This window comes from Eptesicus fuscus, chromosome 17 (assembly GCF_027574615.1).
Source record: "Eptesicus fuscus isolate TK198812 chromosome 17, DD_ASM_mEF_20220401, whole genome shotgun sequence".
In the NCBI taxonomy this organism is placed as follows: domain Eukaryota; kingdom Metazoa; phylum Chordata; class Mammalia; order Chiroptera; family Vespertilionidae; genus Eptesicus; species Eptesicus fuscus.
The window spans coordinates 31,024,307-31,045,890 of NC_072489.1; the positions used below are offsets into that span (position 1 = coordinate 31,024,307).

General features: G+C 40.3%; 1 protein-coding gene across 15 annotated transcripts in view; it reads left to right on the forward strand.

The window, feature by feature from the left end:
* The window catches only part of PCDH15 (protocadherin related 15), a 590,647-nt gene that overhangs the window by 423,604 nt on the left and 145,459 nt on the right, over positions 1 to 21,584 (forward strand). For all 15 annotated transcript variants that reach the window (XM_054728735.1, XM_054728734.1, XM_054728732.1 and 12 more), the window contains one exon: positions 6,752 to 6,868. In XM_054728735.1, the coding sequence (XP_054584710.1) occupies positions 6,752 to 6,868 (117 nt within the window). The remainder of the gene's footprint in view (positions 1 to 6,751; positions 6,869 to 21,584) is intronic.

The window sequence follows — 21,584 nt, forward strand, 5'->3', positions numbered from 1 at the left end:
AATTATAACCTTCATAGACTCTGACATGGCTGCTTGAATCTTTTTTTCTCTCCTTGGCTTGGACTTTTTTTTATAGAAGTCATTGGTGTCAAATTGAATCAAAACATATAAAGTAAATAAGCAAGATTGTTCTAAATAAGCCTCATTCTTTATCTGAGCTCAAGACTTAAATTTCATTCCCTGTTGCCTGAGCGCCCTTTATTGTAATAGAGGGGTGTCACTCAATGCTTCTTATCATTTACCTTATTTAGAGAAGTAAAACCAATGTATTGGTTAAGTCTTCTTGACCTATACAAATTTATTTCTGATTTATTGTACATTTAAAAAATCTTATTCAAGATTTAATTCTAGATATTTTCAATGCCACTTTTTTTTTCTTTTTCAAGTGATATAAGCATAAAATATTTGTGGAATATTTTTCCAAAGACAGACTGACACTTCCTTTCTTTTCTCCATATTACTCAGGGTGAAAGAGAACTTTCAAAGTCTCTTCTCTACTATCTATCATACTTGTTTGTTTTGAAAAGGAAATGGAATAGAATTCTCATCTCTCCACATATGTAGATCTTTTCTAAGCTTGCAAATTTCCTGCTATTGGTTTGTTTACTTGCAGTAGTGACAAGCTGCTTTGCTGATAACATAATTGCATGGTATTTGCTAAGAGATATTTCTACTCAGAACAGTCACCACAGGGAAAGCATCTTGAAGATCACTCTTTGAAAATGAGCGGAAATATAATTTCTTTTGTAAAGAAGAAAAAAGAAATATCTAGTGTTTTATAACTAGTCGATCAAATTCATTTAAAACTGGAGTGAGAATAGGCAAATTAAAATGATATTCAGAAGGAAAAATATTTCCACACTAGTAAGAAAATAGAATTATAAGACAGACACCTGCAAAGAGCTCTCTTGGTCGCACATTTTAAGGACCCAAAACAAAACCAATTATGATCATAAAATATAATATGCATTTTTATTGCAAAGTTTTTGTAGAACATTGATAAAACAAGGCCTATTTCATTGCACAGTTATTGATAGAAAATTAGATGATATGGATGAATCCCTGGAAAATAAAAATAACACTCTAAACAGTTTAAAACATACAATTCAGAGAAAAACCTTACCTTATACACTGAATTCTTAATATACAACAGAAAATACACAGAAAGAAGAGCTCCGTTTTCTGTGGTAAGCCAAAAGCTGAATACAGGCCAGAACAGTTGAAATATATTAATGGATATACAATACTTGACAGCACTGAAAGGGCTGTGAAAGACTTGTCCAAAATAAAAAGATGATTTAAGTCATTTTGCTGATGGTAATTTTAGATAGAATGGCTGCACAGGAGTAGGAGAGTGAGGGAGACTGGGTTAGTAGGAGTAGGTACAGGAGGGGGCAGGAATAGGTGGAAGGATCAGAAATGGAAGACTATCCATTAGGGCCAAGGTTGCTGGAAATACAATGTATCTTGGAAGATGAAGTTAGCATTTTCATTCTTCAAAGGGGTTTCCTACTCCAGGTAGAAAATAAATGTTTCTATGCCCTCCCCCACAATATATATATATATATATATATATATATATATATATATATATATATATATATATATATATATATATATATAGAAAATAGGCTTTCTAACTTTTCTATAGAAACTCAGTGTCCAGCATCAAGGTATCATTTGCCAAACCCTGGACACCCGACAGACATCGATGTGCTGCTGATGCTCCATGGTGACAGCATTGGTAGTGTCCTAGTTTGGATTCGGTCAGAGGAATTATGGGCCCTAACCGGTCTGGCTCAGTGGATAGAGCGTCGGCCTGCAGACTGAGGGGTCCCAGGTTCAATTCCGGTCAAGGGCATGTACCTTGGTTGCGGGCACATCCCCAGTGGGGAGTGTGCAGGAGGCAGCTGATCGATGTTTCTAACTCTCTATCCCTCTCCCTTCCTCTCTGTAAAAATCAATAAAATCTATTTTTAAAAAAAAAAGAAGAAGAAGAATTATGGTATGAGAGACCAGGAGGTAGTCCAGGACTCAAAACAAATACCATGAGAAATTCTGTACATTTCAAGATTTACAGCATATTTCCATCCCTTCCTCTGGAAGGGGAAGAGTGGATTAAAGGTGATTTCAATGAACCAGCTAATGGGAGTATGTTTCAACAGAGTAATCATTATTTTTTTACAACTTGGAGTTGATTTTTCCTTTGGAGTTGGTTAACTTTGATGATTTTTCCCTTGGAGTTGGTTGACCTGGAGATATACTTGTTTGGGGGTATAGTCATCAAATGTTCCACTCTATTCTATTTTTCACTGTTATATTCTTGTTTAGTGTATTTTTTCTAATACATTAACCAGGAAGTTTAAAGAATGCGAATACACCAGGGAGGACATGCCACGGGCTGAGTCACATAGTTTCATAAAGTATCTGCATACTCTGCTGTTCTAGAATTTTACAACTAAGATGTGACATATTACCTCTAAAGAACCAAACAAGGGAAAGCAAATAAAATTGCCTATGCCCAGAGATTTTACCCTTCAAGGATTATCATATTTCCCCTGCCTGAGACAGGCTAAGTACTGCCACAAGTCTCCAAAATTGAATGTCCTCCTAATGGGGGCAATAGATGCTGATAAGCCTTACTGGTTACTGCTAAGCATGGCCATTATTTCCCACTCCCACCACTGCTGTGGCTGCTATCTTCATCCTGATGAATTGGCCACCACATTTGGGGAGCATGCTTGATATATTGGAATCTTCCATATATTCTCTGAAAACTTTAATTCATCAAAGTCATAAAATATCCCAAACACTGTTAGTTTTGTCTCTAATATTGCAATATCTCCCGGGTCTCTGAGGATATATTTCATAGAGTACTAGCTCCTCAAGATAGATTTGGGAAGCACTGGACTATGCAAAAGTAAACAGATCTCTGCATTGGTGTATACCTTCAAATAGGAGTCTTTAATGTACTAATATACCTTGTGAATCTCAAGAAAAAAAATGATTTCCCATAATTGATCATGGGATTCTTTTTGGTTTTAAAGTTTCTGATAGGACTCATTTTTCAAGGAATGCAACTTAGGGAAAAACACACAACATTATTAGATTTTAGTGAAAATAACTATTTCTAGATTTAGATATTGAATAAATTGTTTTAAGAGTATAACTATAACTGCAACAACTCTCTTTTTACCAAAGCTTTATGAATAATTATAACAATTATCTTCAGGGAAATAAATTAGCGTTATACAATGTTTAGAAGCTCACCAGATTGCCAAGATAAAAGTATAGTAACTAGTTGGAAGCATTTTTTAAATGTAAAATATTATTGGAAAGAGATATCTTAAAAGTTATATGTGCATTTTTAAAATGAAAATCACACTTACATCATCTTACATATAATCTTCTGATGACTTGGCCATTTCTCTTTCTCCTTGCCTCCACATATCAGAACAAGGCTTTTAGGATCTGATATAACAGAATTAAGTCATAGCTGTATCCTTTGTTGTAGGATAACAATGTGCAATTTAATCTCTGTAAGCTTCAGTTTTCTTATATATAAAACAGGAATAATAGTAATAATAATTAATATATTTTAGGCAATATAATTGAAGTGATACATTTCATACACTCAGCATGTGCCTGATATACAGTAAAAATGAACCATACAGACACACGCACACACACGTAACTATTAAGCACTTTTGAGAAAGTCTAAAATGGGGTGATATTGTTAGAATCTGCTCCTAGACTTGAGCTCAGAATATGCATTCATTGTCTCATCTTACCATAATGTCATGGTTTAGAAAAATGTATCACCTCCTTTCTCCCCACGTTACCATTGCAACAGAGCGAACTAGAAAGCAATAGAATTATGTATTAAATCACAGGGTTTGTCATCATTGCACAGTATTATCCTCCTCTAATTTAGCTATTGATTTGGAAAGGCTATTACAACTGCCAGAATGCATGAGTGATGGTGAAGTTGTTCAGATCACAGAAATGTATCCTATGTTAAATGTAGCTAGTTAAACTTCATGCAATAAACTCTCATCATAGCCTTGTACTATCTCTTTCATAATATGCATCACACTTGACATGATGTATTTAGTTTTACTTGCAACACTAAACTCTAACCCCAGTACCAGCAGGCACTATGCCTTTATTGGTGGTAACAATACCCAACACCCAAAGTACTGTCAAATACCCAGTAGGATTTCCATCAATATTTGTGATACTGAGAGCCATACTGTACATAAAACTCGTATGTTTCCTCCTAGCCAACTGTACCTTCAGGTGCGTTTTTATGTGCTTGATACATGGGACCAAATTGTAAGTTTACTCGTCAACATTTTTAAGAGCAGGGTGGTGTTCCAATTGAGAACCATGATGACATTCAGAACAGACTTTAGAAATATGAAAACTAGTTATTGGTCAGATCAAAAATATAACCACAGAAAGCAAATTATTAAGAGTCTTGGTGATAAAATGGACAAAAGGACAGAAAAGGAAATGTTTCTTTTTGCCAATACTACCCTCTAGTGGAGTAATGGCTAACCGAAAGGGGCTTGTTTTTGGAAAGTGAAGTTGATCCTTAATTTGAGGCATAATAGAACATTTGTACAGAAGCAAGTCATGTGTACATTTTTCTTCAGATATCCCTGGAGCATAAATATACCCAACGAATGATTATGCCCAATGGCATTACATTTCAATAAATGTTATCACTTGAAGTAATGCATGGTGCAAGAACTATGGGCAACTGGCTATACATTTTAGCCACAATAAAAGATTGTAATCCCAAAATGTGTGCAATGGACCATAAGAAGAAGTACTGCTATAATAATTATATTGATTTATTCTTCATCCTGTCAATAGCAACCAACATAAAATTAGGGATATTAATATTTCAGCAGTCTTCAGTTATTTACAGCTTTAGATTTGCATCAAATCAGTTGGTGAGGCCAGATTATAAAATGACCACCATGCATTCAGTTAGAAAGCAAATCTAGTGAATACTTTCTCAGCAAAAATAGGACACTGTGTTCAACACTGTTGGCAGCTGTGTGGACATAATTGAAAAAAATATCATATCTTCTTTTTATTTTCTGAAGAACCAAGTTATCCAAAAAGTACCTTGTCACATTAAGGTTCCTGATGCCCCCTGTGGGAGGAGGAGAAGAAACTTTGTAAGAGCATATTGAGTTTATATGACTTTGGGTGCAGAGCAATTACAATGTTGGGCTCCTATTTTATGGAAGAGGGTGTGAATACTATATGTCAAACAGAGAAAACGATTTTCCTTCCAGTTTTACACATGGTTCAAGACCTCCTGTTTCTTATTGGAGTCTGCAGGTTTCTTTATATTCACAACTTAGAAGTCAACTCTATGGTGAACATAAAACAAGCTCTACTTGATTGTAATAGATAATTATCCTGACCTCTTTGAAAAGAGGTGTTTATAATCAGTTAATTAGGGTGCTCACCATTGACATCGTACATGAAAATTGTTGTCACAGAGAAAATATCAAAGACTACGTAGAATAATTTTCTTCTCGTGTTTCTAATAACAAGTGAGAAAAAGATGACCTGGAGAGTAAGATAATTAACAGATGTAGCTTCAGGCTCAAATATGTCTGACCCAAATTACCCAAAAAGAATGCATGGCATAATGATTATTTTAAAATAAATAAGTTTATGAAATTTAAATCAGCCAATTTAATAAATGTTGCTTTTGAGAAAAATAATAAAATGCAATTCTCCCTAAAGGATAAAATGTTTGAGAGAGAAAAATGGTCTTGCTCTCAGGGGACCAGATTTATCAGGTTAGCTCTGCCAACTAAGTCAACTCACTAACCTATCTGGTAGGATCAGTATCTTTACCCGTCAAATGACAGTAAAGTGACATGAAGATAGGGGCACCTTTTGCTTGAGTCATCACAGTATCCACAGTGCTTAGTACTCGGGCATAAAAATGGTAGGAACTTGATAAATAATTGTTTAATGGGTGACACTACATAAATAAAAAGTCACTTATATCACTGAATTATGAAAGTAAAAATGATGCATATAAAATACTTAGAAAAAATACTTAATGATCATTGTTTTTCATGTATAAGAACATCTAATCCTGTTTGTACTTATCGTGGTGTGCTATAGGGAAAACATTCTTTAATATTTTCACAGTTGTAAATATGTAAGGTGGCATCAAAGGAAGTCTCATTCTTTGCATTTGAAATGTTCTAGTCAGGCCATTATGCTAAGTATATAAAGAATTTGAAGTTGGAACAGAAACATTGGAGTGCTTTTGAAAATAGTAACAACGAAGCAAGCATAAAAACACCATCTTCTGTACTTGTCTCATTGGATTGCACTTTTTATATAATGTGTTTTTTCATTATTTCCAAAGTTCGGTAACACATCATTTCAATACGAGTATCTTTAGAGAATAATTCAAACATTACTCCGGTCTGTAAAAGGTGTATTTGGGTTGCAGGTGGGGGCGGGGATGATGGAATGTTTACTCCAGTGGAATGGCCTTCCATGGATACCATACATATCATAATGTATAGGCACGCCAGCAGTCTCCTCTAGGGCACCACTCTGAAGTGAGAGTAATGGAATTGAGAGGATTGAGGCTGACAGTGGCAAATGAGTTGTATGATATAAAGAGATGGAGCCGGTCAAGTAACTGGGGTACCAAACCCAGTTTCAATACAAGCACTAACCTCTTAATTGTGTTTTCCAGGATATGAATGATTACCCTCCAGTGTTTAGTAAACGCATCTACAAAGGGATCGTGGCTCCAGATGCTGTCAAGGGTACACCTATCACAAGCGTTTATGCTGAAGATGCAGACCCTCCTGTAAGTAAAAGATGTTGACCAGTATTCTGTAGTGAGGAAACCTTTAGCACTCGTGAGTGAATGACCCAGTTCCCAAGGCAGCACGTGTTGTTTATGTGTTTCATCCTGTTCACTCATCATTTTATGTGCTCTCGCCTGTTGCATCTACAGGTACAGACCACGTATCAAATGATTATTGTTGAAGTTAGACAACTAGGGATATGCTTTTTGTTTCACTAGAACTCAAAATTTACTATTTAAAAATGTATCTAGTACTAATGATAAATATACACGGGTAGAGACATAATTGTCTACATGAGGAGCCAGTATAATTTGGACTCTTTATTTAGAAAAGTATAACTTTAAGTTTAATGAAGGTAGGTTTTATCCTTACATGTTTTCCATTTTATTCATGCATAATTATTTTGTTATCAAACTCTAAATCAACATATGATATAATACTCATTGACTGTGTAAATTTTGGTAAACTAATATCTTAACATCGCTTTTAGAACTTAATAAATTATTTTTTTATCCAGGATTTTACCTTTCTGAGATCTCCCAAATTGTCTTTCAAGATTGAGGGGTTTTAATTAAGACATTATTATAGTAGAAATGAGGCAAATTTTAATGCATTAAAAATAGTATATAGAAGTAATAGCATCTATATAAAATGCTTTCTAAAAATAATGTGAGTACTTTATAAATGCTAGTTATTCTCATAATGACCAAATGATGAAGATGTATTTATTTATTTACTGGAGTGAACTCACACTCTAAGTCAGTGGCTAATATATTATAAAAATACTAAAGGTGTTGAATAACACATTTTAAAAAAATGAAAAAAAATATTTAAAAACCTGAATTTTATAAGATATTTTAAAGTTCTATTTCATATTCCTAATATAAATAGTACTTATGGTAATGCTATTTATCTAATAAAGGTGAATAGCAGCATACAGTTTTTAGCTTCAATTGTGACATCATATAAAGTCTTTTGTGACTCAAAGGTCTTGAAAATGTTAATGTTAAGGTGAAAGCAGTGAGCTTGCACTCAGAAGCTCCTTTCTTTGGGTATGCTATGATGTCTTTGAAACATTTATTACATCTCAGGAAATATGATAGGCAAAATGGCATAGTCTTTTTTAAATTGAATTTATTGGGGTGACATCCTACCTAATAATAGAGTAATATGCAAATTGACTGTACCTTCGCTACACCCATAAGCCACGCCCACCAGGAAACCATCCTGCCGGAGGCTTTTCCGGCCTTGGGCACCAGCGGGGAGCCTGCGACGGATTGCAGGCAACTGGCGGTCGGCTCCTGCGATTCGTTTCTGGGACGCTGGGGTGCGGCCAAGCCCAAGGACGGGAAAGCCTCCGCCAGAGGCTTTCCTGGCCTTGGGTACCAGCGGGGAGCCTGCAACGGATCGCAGGCAACTGGCGGTCGGCTCCTGCGAGGGCGTCTGCTCCTGTGGTAGATTGCAGGGAGCTGGGGTCCCCTGCCCAATGAGTGGTGTCTGCAATCACAGGGATCTGGAGATCCCCTTCCCAGGCCTAAAGCTTTGGCCAGCGGCTTTAGGCCTGGGCAGGGCACAGCCGGTGATTGGTGTGAACTATAGAGAAAACACCTTTTCTGACTGCACATTGGCTAAGCTTCTTGTATGCCACTGGTAATATTCTCAGTAACTTGGGTAATAAGAATCCAAGAAGGTGATCTAGGGTTTTTCCACCACACTTCTGGAGAAAAAAACAAAGGTCCACTCCTGGAGGGCTAAGAAATGTCATATCCTGCCCTAGCCGGTTTGACTCAGTGGATAGAGCCTCAGCTTGCCCATAGCAGGGTCTGGGTTGATTCTGATCAAGGGTATGTACCTAGGTTGCAGGCTCCTCCCTGGCTGGGGCCCAGATCAGGGCTCATGCAGGAGGCAGCCAATAAAAGTGTTCCTCTCACTTAGATGTTTCTTTCTGTCTTTCCCTTTCTCTTCCACATTCTCTAAAAGTCAATAGAAAAAAGTCAATATCCTTAGACGAGGATAAAAAAAAAAAAAGAAAGAAAGAAAGAAAGAAATGCATATCCTATGCACATCTTGAAAATGCCTAAAGAAAGTTGTCATTTTTTCTTGGTGAAGGGACTGGAGTCCGTGTTGATGAAAACACCTTGGTGGCTGCGGTGACTGGCAGTGGCTGCAGCAGCGGGGTGATGGGGCTGGTGCCTTCCCCTGACCAGCCCAGTTGCCTCCCACAAAGGGAGGCCAGACTGTGGCTTAGGCCCGCTTCCCGTGGGGATCGGGCCTAAGCCATCAGTAGGACATCTCCTGAGGGCTTCCAGTATGTGAGAGGGGGCATGTTGGGCTGAGGGACCCCCGACCCCCCAGTGTACGAATTTCGTGCACCGGGCCCCTAGTTGTTTAATAATGTTATATAGGTTTCAGGTATACAATTCTGAAATACATCATCTGCATATTGTACTGTGTGTTCACCACCCCAAGTCAAGTCTCTTTCCATCACCAATTATCCCCCCTTGACTCTCTTCTACCTCCACCCACCCCGCTTTCCCTCTGGCCATCACCATACTGTTGCCTGTGTCCATGGGTCTTTCATTTTTCTTCTTTGTTGAATCCTTTCACTTTCTCATTCAGCCCCCTTTCCCCTTCCCTTTGACAGCTGTCAGTCTGTCCCCTGTATCCATGAGTCGGTCTCCACTTGGTTTGTTATTTTATGTTGTTCATTGGATTCCACATAAAAATGAAGTCATAGTCGAACCACTTAATAGAGATGGTAAATGTGAACTAGGTGGTTTGTCTGCCTTTTAAGTAAATTCTCAGAGATACAAAATAGTTTCAAATTAGGAATATACATTCAGTTCTATTCAAGACATGCTTTGGACACCAATTCCGTAATGGTCATTGTGCAAACCAGTTTTTGCTCTCCAGAAACTGATTCCAAACTGACAGAGAAAAAGGAACTGTGTATAGAAACTGAAACACACAGACTAAATAGTGTAATCAAACACAGCATCTTAGCAGATTCAGATTTCAGAGAAATTTTCACCAGTGCAGAATTTAAGATAATAGTGAGGTTAGTGGCATAAATGATGAAAGACTAAAAGTAAGCCTGCTGGTCACCTATGTGGGGCAGACCTCAAAGATGGCAAAATCCTCACTTTATATTTGGCACCTGTGACCTTGTTACCTGGTTTGACATTCAGGTCACTGTACTGATGTGAGAGAAGTTGTCTTAGCCCATTGTCCATTTTATAAAGCTATATTACTTATTTAGAGAGAAGACCCTGTTTTTATACCCTGCCCCTCTCATGGAAATTTACCAGGCTCAAATTCTATATTTCTTTGAAAGTTCTTAGGTTGGCATTCCCAGTAGTTTTTAACATTTGATATATTAACCAGACTTTTTAATAGATAGAAGGTGGATGCCAGTCATTCAGTTGGAATGCTGAGCATACCTTATTTCAGTTAGTGAATATGTGTGATATCAGACTCAGTTTTAATCCTCAAAACACTAGCAATCTTTTGATATAACCAATATTCAACCTGAGTTCTCCAATTATTGCTGCAAATTGGGCCCCTTAAATAATCAGAGTTCCAATTTGGCTGCACCTACACCAATTTGAAATAAAACCTCAATTCCATGAAAATTTTCAGAAAAAAATATTACAGTACACAATTTTCAAAAATATTATGATCATGTTTTACTTCTAGTATTTTATGTTGGTGTCTTAAATACAGACTAAATATTTGGTGGATGAATTTGTCAAGTGTTTTCTACTTTGTTCCTATTATAAACATAGTATATTAATTACAAGATAGTTTCAGATAGTTTCAATTTCATACCCTTCACATCTCCTCTGACAGTTATACAAGTTGTGGCTATAAGTATCTATGGGGACACTATCCTAACTAATAAAGAGGTAATATGCAAATTGACCATCACTCCATAACAAGATGGCCACGCCCTCAGGGGAGGCAAGGATTCTGTAACACAAGATGGCTGCGCCCACAGCAGAGGTGGGGATCCAGTAACACAAGATGGCTGAGCCCACAGCAGAGGCCTGTAACAAGCCTTAATGAGCAATCAGCAGGGACCTGAGGCTGCATAGTGCTGGGCTGGGGCAGGGGATCTCAGGCTGTGCCCCCCACCCCCCCCCCCCCCTCCCGGCAGGGCTTGACAGGGGACCTCAGGCCGCATCCCCCGCCTGGCAGAGCTTGACAGACGACCTCAAGGCACGCCTCCCGGCCTGGGACAGGGGACCTCAGGCTGTGCCCCCTACTCCAGCACAAGGCCAAGTGACCTAAGGCCATGCCCCCCACCTGGCAGGGCTTGACAGGGTTGGGGCCAGCCGGGTCTGCGTCTCGTGCAATTTTGAGGTGCATGTGGGTGGGCGGTGACTTGACTCTGGTTCCCATGGTGCACCCCAGACTCTGACAGGAGGAAGATTTTCATATACATTTTACCTATTCTCTTTCATCTCTGACATTTCTATTATAAAGGGCAAGTAGCAATATTAAAATATTTCCTCTAATGAATTCCCTTTTAATGTGCACAAATTTTGTGCACCAGGTCACTAATGTTTACATAAAGGTCTCCTTTCCAAACTAGGAAGTAATGACCTTTAGGGCAGGAATCACAACTTATTCGAGTTTGTATTCCCACATCTAACTCTATGCTTGGTACTTAATAGCCTGTTAGAAAAATTGATTGAATAACTTAAATAAATTAATAAATTAATGTTTATATCTATGTTCTTCAGAATTTACAAATAGACAGTTCTTTAGAAATTTAGTTATTTGTGACCCTGAGAAAATGTCATAGTCTGTAAGCCTCAGTTTGGCCATTTGAGGGCTGTGAGAATTAAGGGAGGTGATGCATAGGCCTAGCAGAGTTTCTGCTCCCTTCTGTAGCAGGTATTGTTAGAATTCAGCAATAATAATTTCATTTCTAGAGGTTGGCTACATTTTTTTCAAGGCATCTTGTTTCTTTTGAATAAAGTGAGAACCACCCATTTTAAACTAGAAAAATAGCAACAGCAAAATCTTTTGAACTATCAGATGGAGAAACTGGGTAAGGTCTTAGAGCCAGAGAGAGCATTGTTGCTGAATATAAATTAAAAATTATAAAATGCATGTTGTGCAAAACTAAAGTGCTCTAGAGGGAGGGGGGAAAAAATCTTCAAGGGACTTTTTTTTTGCTTCCCATTGAATTAAAGCTGTTAGGACTTTGATTTTCTGCCTTGATTTTGTGACAGCATTGATGTGAATAGTGAATGACTAATCATTTTGGATATTTAAAATTGCTAACTTTTTCTTTCTGCTCACCAGAGACGTCTCACTCCAAATGTTCACAAAACATAAAACTGCAAGTGTAATTTCCATTTGCATATACTTATTCTTTCTGGAGCTACCTCTCACAGCCCATGATACAAAAGTTCTCTTTGTGGGCCAGGAAATGCCTGACACAATAGTATCCTTTGTGAGCATGTGGGAAGGAAAAATTGGGATAAATGAATGAAATTTACATTTTGCTCAACTCCAAGAAAATCTGAGGGACCTACAAGTATTACCTTTTCATTTTCATATCATTCTTTTTACTTCATGCATTTTAGGAATTCATAAGATTCTTATTTAAAGTAAAGCAATAATTGAAACATGTTTAATATTAGCAATTTAAACAAACTCTTATTTGCCTGTATTGGTGTGAGAATTATTTAGACATTGAAGACTCCTGTTTTCATTTTTTATATTGATTTATGAATTAAATGTATTTCATAAAAAAGATCTTGTATGCTCTCTCACAATAGTAATTGGTTGAAAAATCAATAAGTATTCTTACTATACTTTTTTTCCCCCCGAAGATTTCTCTAAAAGGAAAATAATTGCAGTGTGAGGCATTTTCCCCCCTCTTTGGAGATTTTGAGAGCTATACTAGTCCTCAGAGTTCAGACAAGCTACCTGAGGAATTATTGTTAAAGTATTTTCACAGGTGGCTTTTACACTCTCTTCACTCACTCAAGGGCACTTTTGTTGATCTCTAGAGAGTGAAAAAGATGGTCAGGTTTTTCTTTTATGATTCATACCTTGTGTTTTATTAAAATGTCATGTCATCACCAAATAATGGCAGATAATTATGGTGCTCAAAATGCTTAACCTTTAAATAGTTATTCTGATGCAATCCATTATTAGATGGCATAACAGTAAAATGAAAGCAACAACAAAGTGTCTTTATCCAAGATTTACTGCTTGCTTTTTGTGCAACAGTTAAAACTGTACAGAGCCAGGAGTGTTATAAGATTGTATTTTTATCTCCAGATAATATAAGCGGTCCTTTATCATTTCCGAATGACATCTCCACAGTTCTATTTTTCATCACTTGCCACCTACTGACTTGTGTTGCTATGCTGTATTGATTTAGGTTATTGCTAGCAATGTTGCAAAAACTTTGGTTTTAAACATCATCGCCTACAAACCAAATTGCTGACCCAGGAGCATGAGGGGGGAATGTACTCAGCACAGTGGGTTTTTTGTTTGTTCGTTTGTTTTCCTCATATCAAATGTGTTAGGGAAATAATCAAGAACTATTTTCATGATGCATGTCAGCTCATGCAAATTGAGAAGATATAACCCCAGCCTTAGTCCCTTTGGTCTTAAGTACTTCATTTGAAAGCACACCATGAAACAGTTGGGACTTGATCTTTACATTGACAATGAGTTATAATTAGATTTGAAAGTGTAAATGAGTACAAAAGGGAAGGCTTTATGAGAAAGTTAATACATGGTTAATGTCAGCAAAAGGCAATGTGAAGTATTCTAAGAATCCTTTTTATAGCATATAGATTTATTTCAAGAATAATTATCATGTTAAAATTACTTGAAATCAATACTAGATTTTAATTGCTAGTGATGTAAATGTTGCTCTTCTAATTAGGAAACCGCCATGCTTATCAGATAAAATCATGGCTAATGGCTTAAATAATTTCCTTTATTTTGAATTTCTTATCAGAGAAAATGGTAACAGAGCCTTTGAAAGGGTAGCGTGGCCCAGCCAGTATGGCTCAGTGGTTGAGCATAGACCTGTAAACCAGGAGGTCATGGTTTGATTCTTGGTCAGGGCACATGCTGGGTTAAAGTTTCAATCTCCATTGTAGGGGGGTATGCAGGAGGCAGCTGATCAATGATTCTCTGTCATCATTGATGTTTCTATCTCTCTCTCCCTCTCTCTTTCTCTCTGAAATCAATAAAAAAAAGAAAAAGAAAGAGTGGCTTGGCTTTTCAGGAGTTGGGTTCTTGGCCTTAACACCCTCAAAGCCAGGCCATGGTAACTCTTGGTCTCATTGATAACCACTTTGCAATTATTCCATTTCCTTAAATGATAGCTATTCTTAGGGGGTAAACTACAACCACGCATATGCCTGCCACAATATAAACACTTCATGGTACTTAGTGAATGAATAAATCAATCAGAAAACGTTTAGTGAGGACTTCACAAATAAGACTATGGCGAGAAAGAAACAGAGATGAAGCCATGAGAGTGTGTATGAAAGGTACCAAGGAATGAAGGTTCCCTGGTATGGTCTGAGCTGCTCTGGGTCGGAATTCAACTTTTAAAAATGTAGGGGATTCATTTAAGTGAGGGTAGAAGAAATCAGCCTAGAAAAACTATCCAAAAATTGCAGTCTAAACATTCATCAGTTGTTCCTGAATTTGTGTGCTGTGATTTGAACTGATTCAATGAATGTTAGCTATTAAAAGAATGCATTAAGGATGTTTTTAGCCACTCATCTGGGGACAGGAAATATGGAAGATATGTTGTATGGAATACATTTTATTATATAGGAAGAAGAAGCTTACTAATGACTTACAAACAGGGCAGAGGCAAAATTAAAGCTATATATTAGAACAATTAATTTCCTGTGATACACTTTTATCATTGAATGAGATAAATGAAACCAGGAGGTGTGTTAGCAACTATTGCTTTCATTTAAGGAGTAAAAGGAAAAGATTGATAATAAAAACGGGGAAAATATAAATACTTAAAAGCCATTGAAATAAGAAGAATTAACAGTGATTGGGCCTGAGGTTGAATATCACAGACAGAATAAAAGCACAATCAGAAGTGAATCAAGAGTTTCTAGCTGGAGTGAAAAAAATATTTGCTTTGTTGCATCTCTTGGTTTACTCCAATATGTCTTAAATTTTTTTACAATATACACTTTGCAAGTTCTTTCTTTTTTCCTTCTTTTTTTAAAAAAATATCTTTTTATTGATTTCAGAGAGAGATATAGAAACATCAATGATGAGAATCACTGATGGGCTGCCTCCTGCCACAGGGGACTGAGCCGGCAACCTGGGCATGTGCCTTGACCAGGAATCAAACCATGACCTCCTGGTTCATGATTTGATGCTCAACCACTGAGCCACACTCACCAGGCTATACCACATATTCTTTATTCACTCCTCCACTTGAAGATATTTAGGTTATTTCTTCAATTTGGCTGTTGTGAATAATGCTTCAATGAACATGGGAGTGAAAATATTTCTTTGGGATCCAGATTTCAAAGCACTTGAGAAAATTTCAGTGACAGGAACATTAGCAGTTATAGATGGGCTCTGACATCAAAAGGATTCCCATATAGCTGTGATTTTTATTAGCAGTGAAGTAACCTGTGCATTTCTAGTACAGCAGGATTTTATGAACACATAGCAACAAGATTTCAATGTAATAACAGAATAGTAAGAAAAAAATACCATTGCATAAAGTTAGAAAAAAGCAAAAATACACACAGTAGTACCAGTTGGATTTACCTACCCACATGCTGCAGAGTAAAGACTACCAAAATATCACTAGTTCATTATAAAAAAATGTATATTATTTGAGGCAGCTGGGTTGGGTGATCTTGGATTCAGGCGGAAGGTTGAGTTCGTGTCAATTTCACAAGCTTCTTTCCTCAGGAATCCTTTACTGAGCCACCTGCTCTTCACACAGTAAAGGACAGGATCACAAAAGAACTTGCTTAACCGCATGATCCCATGTAAGACTTTTGGTGTGTGTCACAGTCCCTCAGCTTCCATTGACCAAAGCAAGTCACAGGGCCAAGCCCAAAATCAGTGGGGCAAGAAGTAGAGCTAAAAAAAAAAAAAGGAATATTTGCTGAACAATCATGCAGTGCATCACAACAGTGTAGTTAAAAGCTACTCTTTAAGTGAATTAAAATGGTTGTCTTTTTTTAAAAAAAGGAGGAGGTTATATTAAGTAGGAACAAGATGTGAGGATAAATTGACATAAAGAAATGAGAAATAAATATGCGTAGCAGATCCATTGACGAAATTGTTCCATAAATTATTGGTTATATTTTACTTAAATCTCTGTACGTGTGGTCCAAACAAAATAAAAATTCGCAATATTTAAGGGCACTACATTAAGTATTAAGGATTAAAAATTTCACATTTTCTAGCCTTAGAATTTCAAACATAAAGATATAGAAGTTAATCACAAATCAATCAAGTAAATAAAAATGACTACTGTGAAATCTTTAAGGAATAAATGTTTAGGGTGCTGTAAAACCAAACAAGAGGAGTCTGATTTTGTGTGGATGGTTCTAGACAGAAGAATTAGGCTCAAAAGTAGGAGGGGGGAAAATTAAGTTTTAAAAAACAAAGGAGACAATTTTGTAAGGAGGTAGAGAGATAAACCTGAGGCAGATTGTATTCAGTCTGGTGTCCATAAAGACAGTGTCAAGATGTTTTGTTTTATCCTAAGAAAAATGGGAGGATTTTAAGACAGAAAGGATAGGGTTGCTAATTACTAGCTCTAGTTCAAGTTCATCTTTATTTTTAAGTTCCCTTGGTTTTGGAAGTTGGTTTTTGTGAAGGAAATTTTATTTTCTTTGGACCACAGGTACAAAGATTTTAGTAAAATATAATTTAAAGGAAGTTAAATATGCCCCACTGTTACCTTATATATTTTAAAAATGTATCCAAATGAAGACATGTTAAAAGAAATATATGATTTGATGTTTTTAGGGGATTGACTTATGTTTGCCTTTGAAAGACATTTCCCAAAAGATTTAGTGGTAAATAATCTTGAAGCAAATATCGCTTAAAATCTTTAGTAGCTGTGTGAATACAAATCTGTAGAAACTGAACTATATGCAGACATTATGTTAAGTCTATTATATATGGCATAAGGACCTTGCCTTTAAGAGCTTCAACTCACTGTGTTGTCAAAGTATAGTGGTCACTTCAGGTGTTTAAAAGCAGGATTGGGGAGAGGAAGGAAGAAAAGCACATGATCCTCTGAGTGGTTACATGGAGAGTTTGACTGCAGTTTTTTCTACTCTCTTTTAAGTATACCTTAGCATCTAGTTAAATGCACTAATTTTTTTTTTAAATGACTGTCATAATGAGTGAACAACAACAACAAATCAAACCACTTTATAGTACTCCCTGATGCTAAATCGTATTGCACTGTTACAGAATACATCAGATTAGCTGATTTCAAAGACATTGGGAAAAGCAATTTTGGAAACCATGTCAGAGAGAAAACTCTTTGTGTACTTGAAAACAAATTACCTAATGTTTGTGTGTAATGATAATAATAGGGTTAGTATTTCCTGACAAAATGCGATTGCCATTAATATGAAGAAAATTACATGGGTCTGAGCAATTTCTTAGTAATTATGTATTTAAGAAAAATGACTAAATCCAGATATCCCCTGATATTAAGCATTTATTATTTTAGTCCATTATAGTCTCATTGAAATTCCTTATGTTTGCAGGTTTAGAACATCTTTCATACGGATCTGCAATTACCTTCTGTAGTAATTAACTACATTCTCACCATCATTAAGTCAAAACGTACTGTGTTTGACACTAACTAAAAGAATGGAAATTAAAAGTAAAAATGTACTAATAAAGAAAATAGTTGATATCTCAAGGTTATATTTTCTTCATATAAGTTTATATTTATTCATATTAATTACATATGCCTTGTTATTGTATAGAAATATGTTACCTTTAGTTTTAAAAAAACTAACATAAGCAACATTGTGACAAGATTTTTTGGGGGGTCTGTCATATTTCCATTATCTAGAAAAACTGCCAGGCTCGAAGTATCATCTCAGTATATCACCAAATTACTACATATGTACTAAATAAATTATTGTTCCAGTAGTTTTGCCTCATATTAATATTTATTGAGTTTTACATATATCAAATTTAGTAGATAAAAGGACATCATAGTGTTGAAATCATGCCTTTCACATTTTGGAAAACACACAACATTTAAATAAGTCAGACTTTTCCAAATTGTATTTGGAAAGAAGCCTAATACATAAACAAACAAATTAATTAATTCATTTAATAGATGTCATAAATCATGTTGTTCTTTTGGGCTATTAGAGTTGGCAAACATCCCCAGAGTCCCATTAAGTTATTGACTAATGTTACTAGTGTTGGTGTTTGTGTTTAACTAGGAAAAATGATATTGTCCACATAATCCTTTAAGACTTAAGTTACATAAAGAAGTTACAGAAACCAAGATGGCGGCATAGGTTAAACACCTAACCTGCAGCCGGGCACAACAATTTCAAAAATACAACTAGAGTCAGAACGGACATCGTCCAGAACCACAGGAAAGTTGGTGGACTGAAATGCCCACAGATGGGGGGAAGGAGAAGGCCACGGGGACAGTCGGGGAAGCCGTAAAAGCCTGAGGTATGGAGAAACGGGCGGAGACACGAGCACACGCGCCTGCGGGGAGGATGGAACCGGAGAGGAGGGGGCGGCTGATGACCTGGCCGGAGTTCACTGGCAGGAAGGAGATAAAGGCTCCGGAGTGCGCTGAGCACCGGCTCCGATTGCACTGAACCCCATTCCGGGCGAAACCCTGGGAAACTCACTCACTTTCGCAACTCCGCCGCCCCCGCAGGCCGCCCGGCCCGGGACGCTGGGGACTCTGCCGCAGCGGCGGCGCCCGGAGCCCGGCGGCCTCCCAGCACCCGTCCCCGCCGCGCAGCCCCCGCGCGCCTGGTGCCGCGGGCCGCGCGCCCCGCACACCGGACGGAGGCCCGGGCGCCCTCTCCGTGCACCTCCCGGCGGCACTAGACTTCAGTAGAGTTGACTGAATTCAAGGGATTAAGAAGTATAAATTGGGGGGGACGCCGCGGCGGCGACGTCCGGAACGCGGCGATGGCGGTGCCTGGAGCTCGGCGGCCGCCCAGCGCCCATCCCAGCCGCACGGCCCTCACGCGCCTGGTTCCGCGGGAAGCGCGCACCGCGCACCGGACGGAGGCCCGGGCGCCCTTTCCGTGCACCTCCCGGCGGCGCTAGACTTCAGTAGAGTTGACTGAAATGAAGGGATTAAGAAGTACAAATTGAGAAGTTTGAAAAAGATGGCGGCGGAGGTTAAAGGCTGTTCTGTTGCCTCGCACCCAGCGAAATCGGAGGGGATGAGGTGTGGAGGTGCGTGGGTCTGGCTGGTGGCGGGGGAAAGGGGCTTTTGTTCCAAACCTAAGGGAGATTAGCTCTCCATCACCCTGAAACCCATCTTCTGACGAACCCCGGGAGACCCAGATGCCTGCGGGGAGAGGCGGGACTCTTGCGGAGGTGCGCCCAGCAATCAGTGTTTGCTGCACTGGAGTGCGGAACGAGGGGACTTAGATACGTGGAAGGCAGAAGGACCAGACTCACAGCCATCGCGGCTCGCCGCACCATGGCCTGTTGGCGCCCTGAGACCCCGCCCCGCCCTGGGACCCGCCCCGCACGTTTTGAAGACCTGCCCTGCAAGTCTTGCAGGCACACCTGCGCCCCAAGCAACGGCTTATGCATGTGGGTGGCCTGCCCTCTGGCAGCGGACCAGATGATCTGCTGTTCTAGTGTTCTAGTCGGACTGCTCCAGGGCCACTCAGACAGGAGGAAGAAACTACAGTTTTTGCTGTAATCCTTGCTGAGTGCCTAAGGCAGTAGCTGATCTACACCCCATTGGAGACCCAGAAACGAGGGCATCTAGTGGTCTGTGGGAGATGACACCAGATTTCAACCACGTGCATAAGGGACACATTCAACGGGAATATTCAGTGAGCGCCAAAGCTTTGCTGCACCAAGACCCGGCCCATAAACGTGTCTCCTGCACAGCAACTCTTCCTTTATAGACAAAGAGAGCCCCCCCAGTGACACCAACAACAATCAAGACTTAACTATACAAAGGAGGACCAAGATGGAGGCATAGGGCGGAAGCCTGATTGTTGCCTACCACAACAACTTTGAGACTACGACAAGAGAGCAGAGCAGACACCATCCAAGACCACCATAGGGCTGGCTGAGTAGATGCTCTACAACTAGAATAAAAGAGGGGTATGTGGGATGATGCTGATGCCGGTGACCCAAAGACCACACTTTAAGAACTACGGCTCAGGCGACACAAAAGAACTATGGCTCAGGCGATACAACAGCGGCCTGGAACGTGCTCGGCGCAGTTCCCCCGGCGGTCTCCGGCTGAGGGGACGGCTCCACTGGCAGCCAAGCACGGACAGACGAGCCCCTATGAGACATGGGGTGGGAGACTCCGCGCTTGCTGACCTCTGAGTCCGTCAAGAATCTCAACACCCCGGAAGCGGCCAGGTGCACATGCTCGGCGACCGGCCACCGATGCAGACCCAAGGGCCGACGCAGCGACGCCAGACTGGCCCACCGCCATGCACCGGGTGCACCGGAGCTTCGCCGAGCCGCCGCCCGACGAGTTCTGCAGCAGCCATACTGGAGCTCTGGAAGGATGGCCAGGGGAATTGCTGAGGGGGGATTGACCGGCAGGAATTGGGATCGGGAAGATGGGGCCCCGCTGAGACCTGGGTGCGGGCGGGGTTGCGCGCCTCTGGGCTCGGGTGTGGTCACACGCCTCTGGGTATAAGTGAGGCCTCAAGTCCCTGGGTCTAGGTGAGGCCACATGCCCCTGGGTCCAGGTGAGGCCGGACTCCGGGTCCGGGTGAGGCCAAGTGCCCCTGGACCCGGATGACGCTGGATCCCGTGCCCGGGTGAGCCCAAATGGCCCTGGGTCTGGGAGAGGCCAAGCGTCCCTGGGTCCGGGTGAGACCATGTATCCCTGGATCCGGGTGAGGCCTTGTGCACCTAGGCCCGGGTGAGGCCACGTACCCCTGGGTCTGGGAGAGGCCAAGCGTCCCTGGGTCCGGGCGAGACCATGCGTCCCTGGATCCGGATGAGGCCTCGTGCACCTAGGCCCGGGTGAGCCCAAGTGGCCCTGGGTCTGGGAGAGGCCAAGCGTCCCTGGGTCCGGGTGAGACCATGTGTCCCTGGATCCGGGTGAGGCCGCGTGCACCTAGGCCCAGGTGAGCCCAAGTGGCCCTGGGTCTGGGAGAGGCCAAGCGTCCCTGGGTCCAGGTGAGACCATGTGTCCCAGGATCCGGGTGAGGCCTCGTGCACCTAGGCCCGGGTGAGCCCAAGTGGCCCTGGGTCTGGGAGAGGCCAAGCGTCCCTGGGTCCGGGTGAGACCATGCGTCCCTGGATCCGGATGAGGCCTCGTGCACCTAGGCCCGGGTGAGCCCAAGTGGCCCTGGGTCTGGGAGAGGCCAAGCGTCCCTGGGTCCGGGTGAGACCATGTGTCCCAGGATCTGGGTGAGGCCTCGTGCACCTAGGCCCGGGTGAGCCCAAGTGGCCCTGGGTCTGGGAGAGGCCAAGCGTCCCTGGGTCCGGGTGAGACCATGTGTCCCTGGA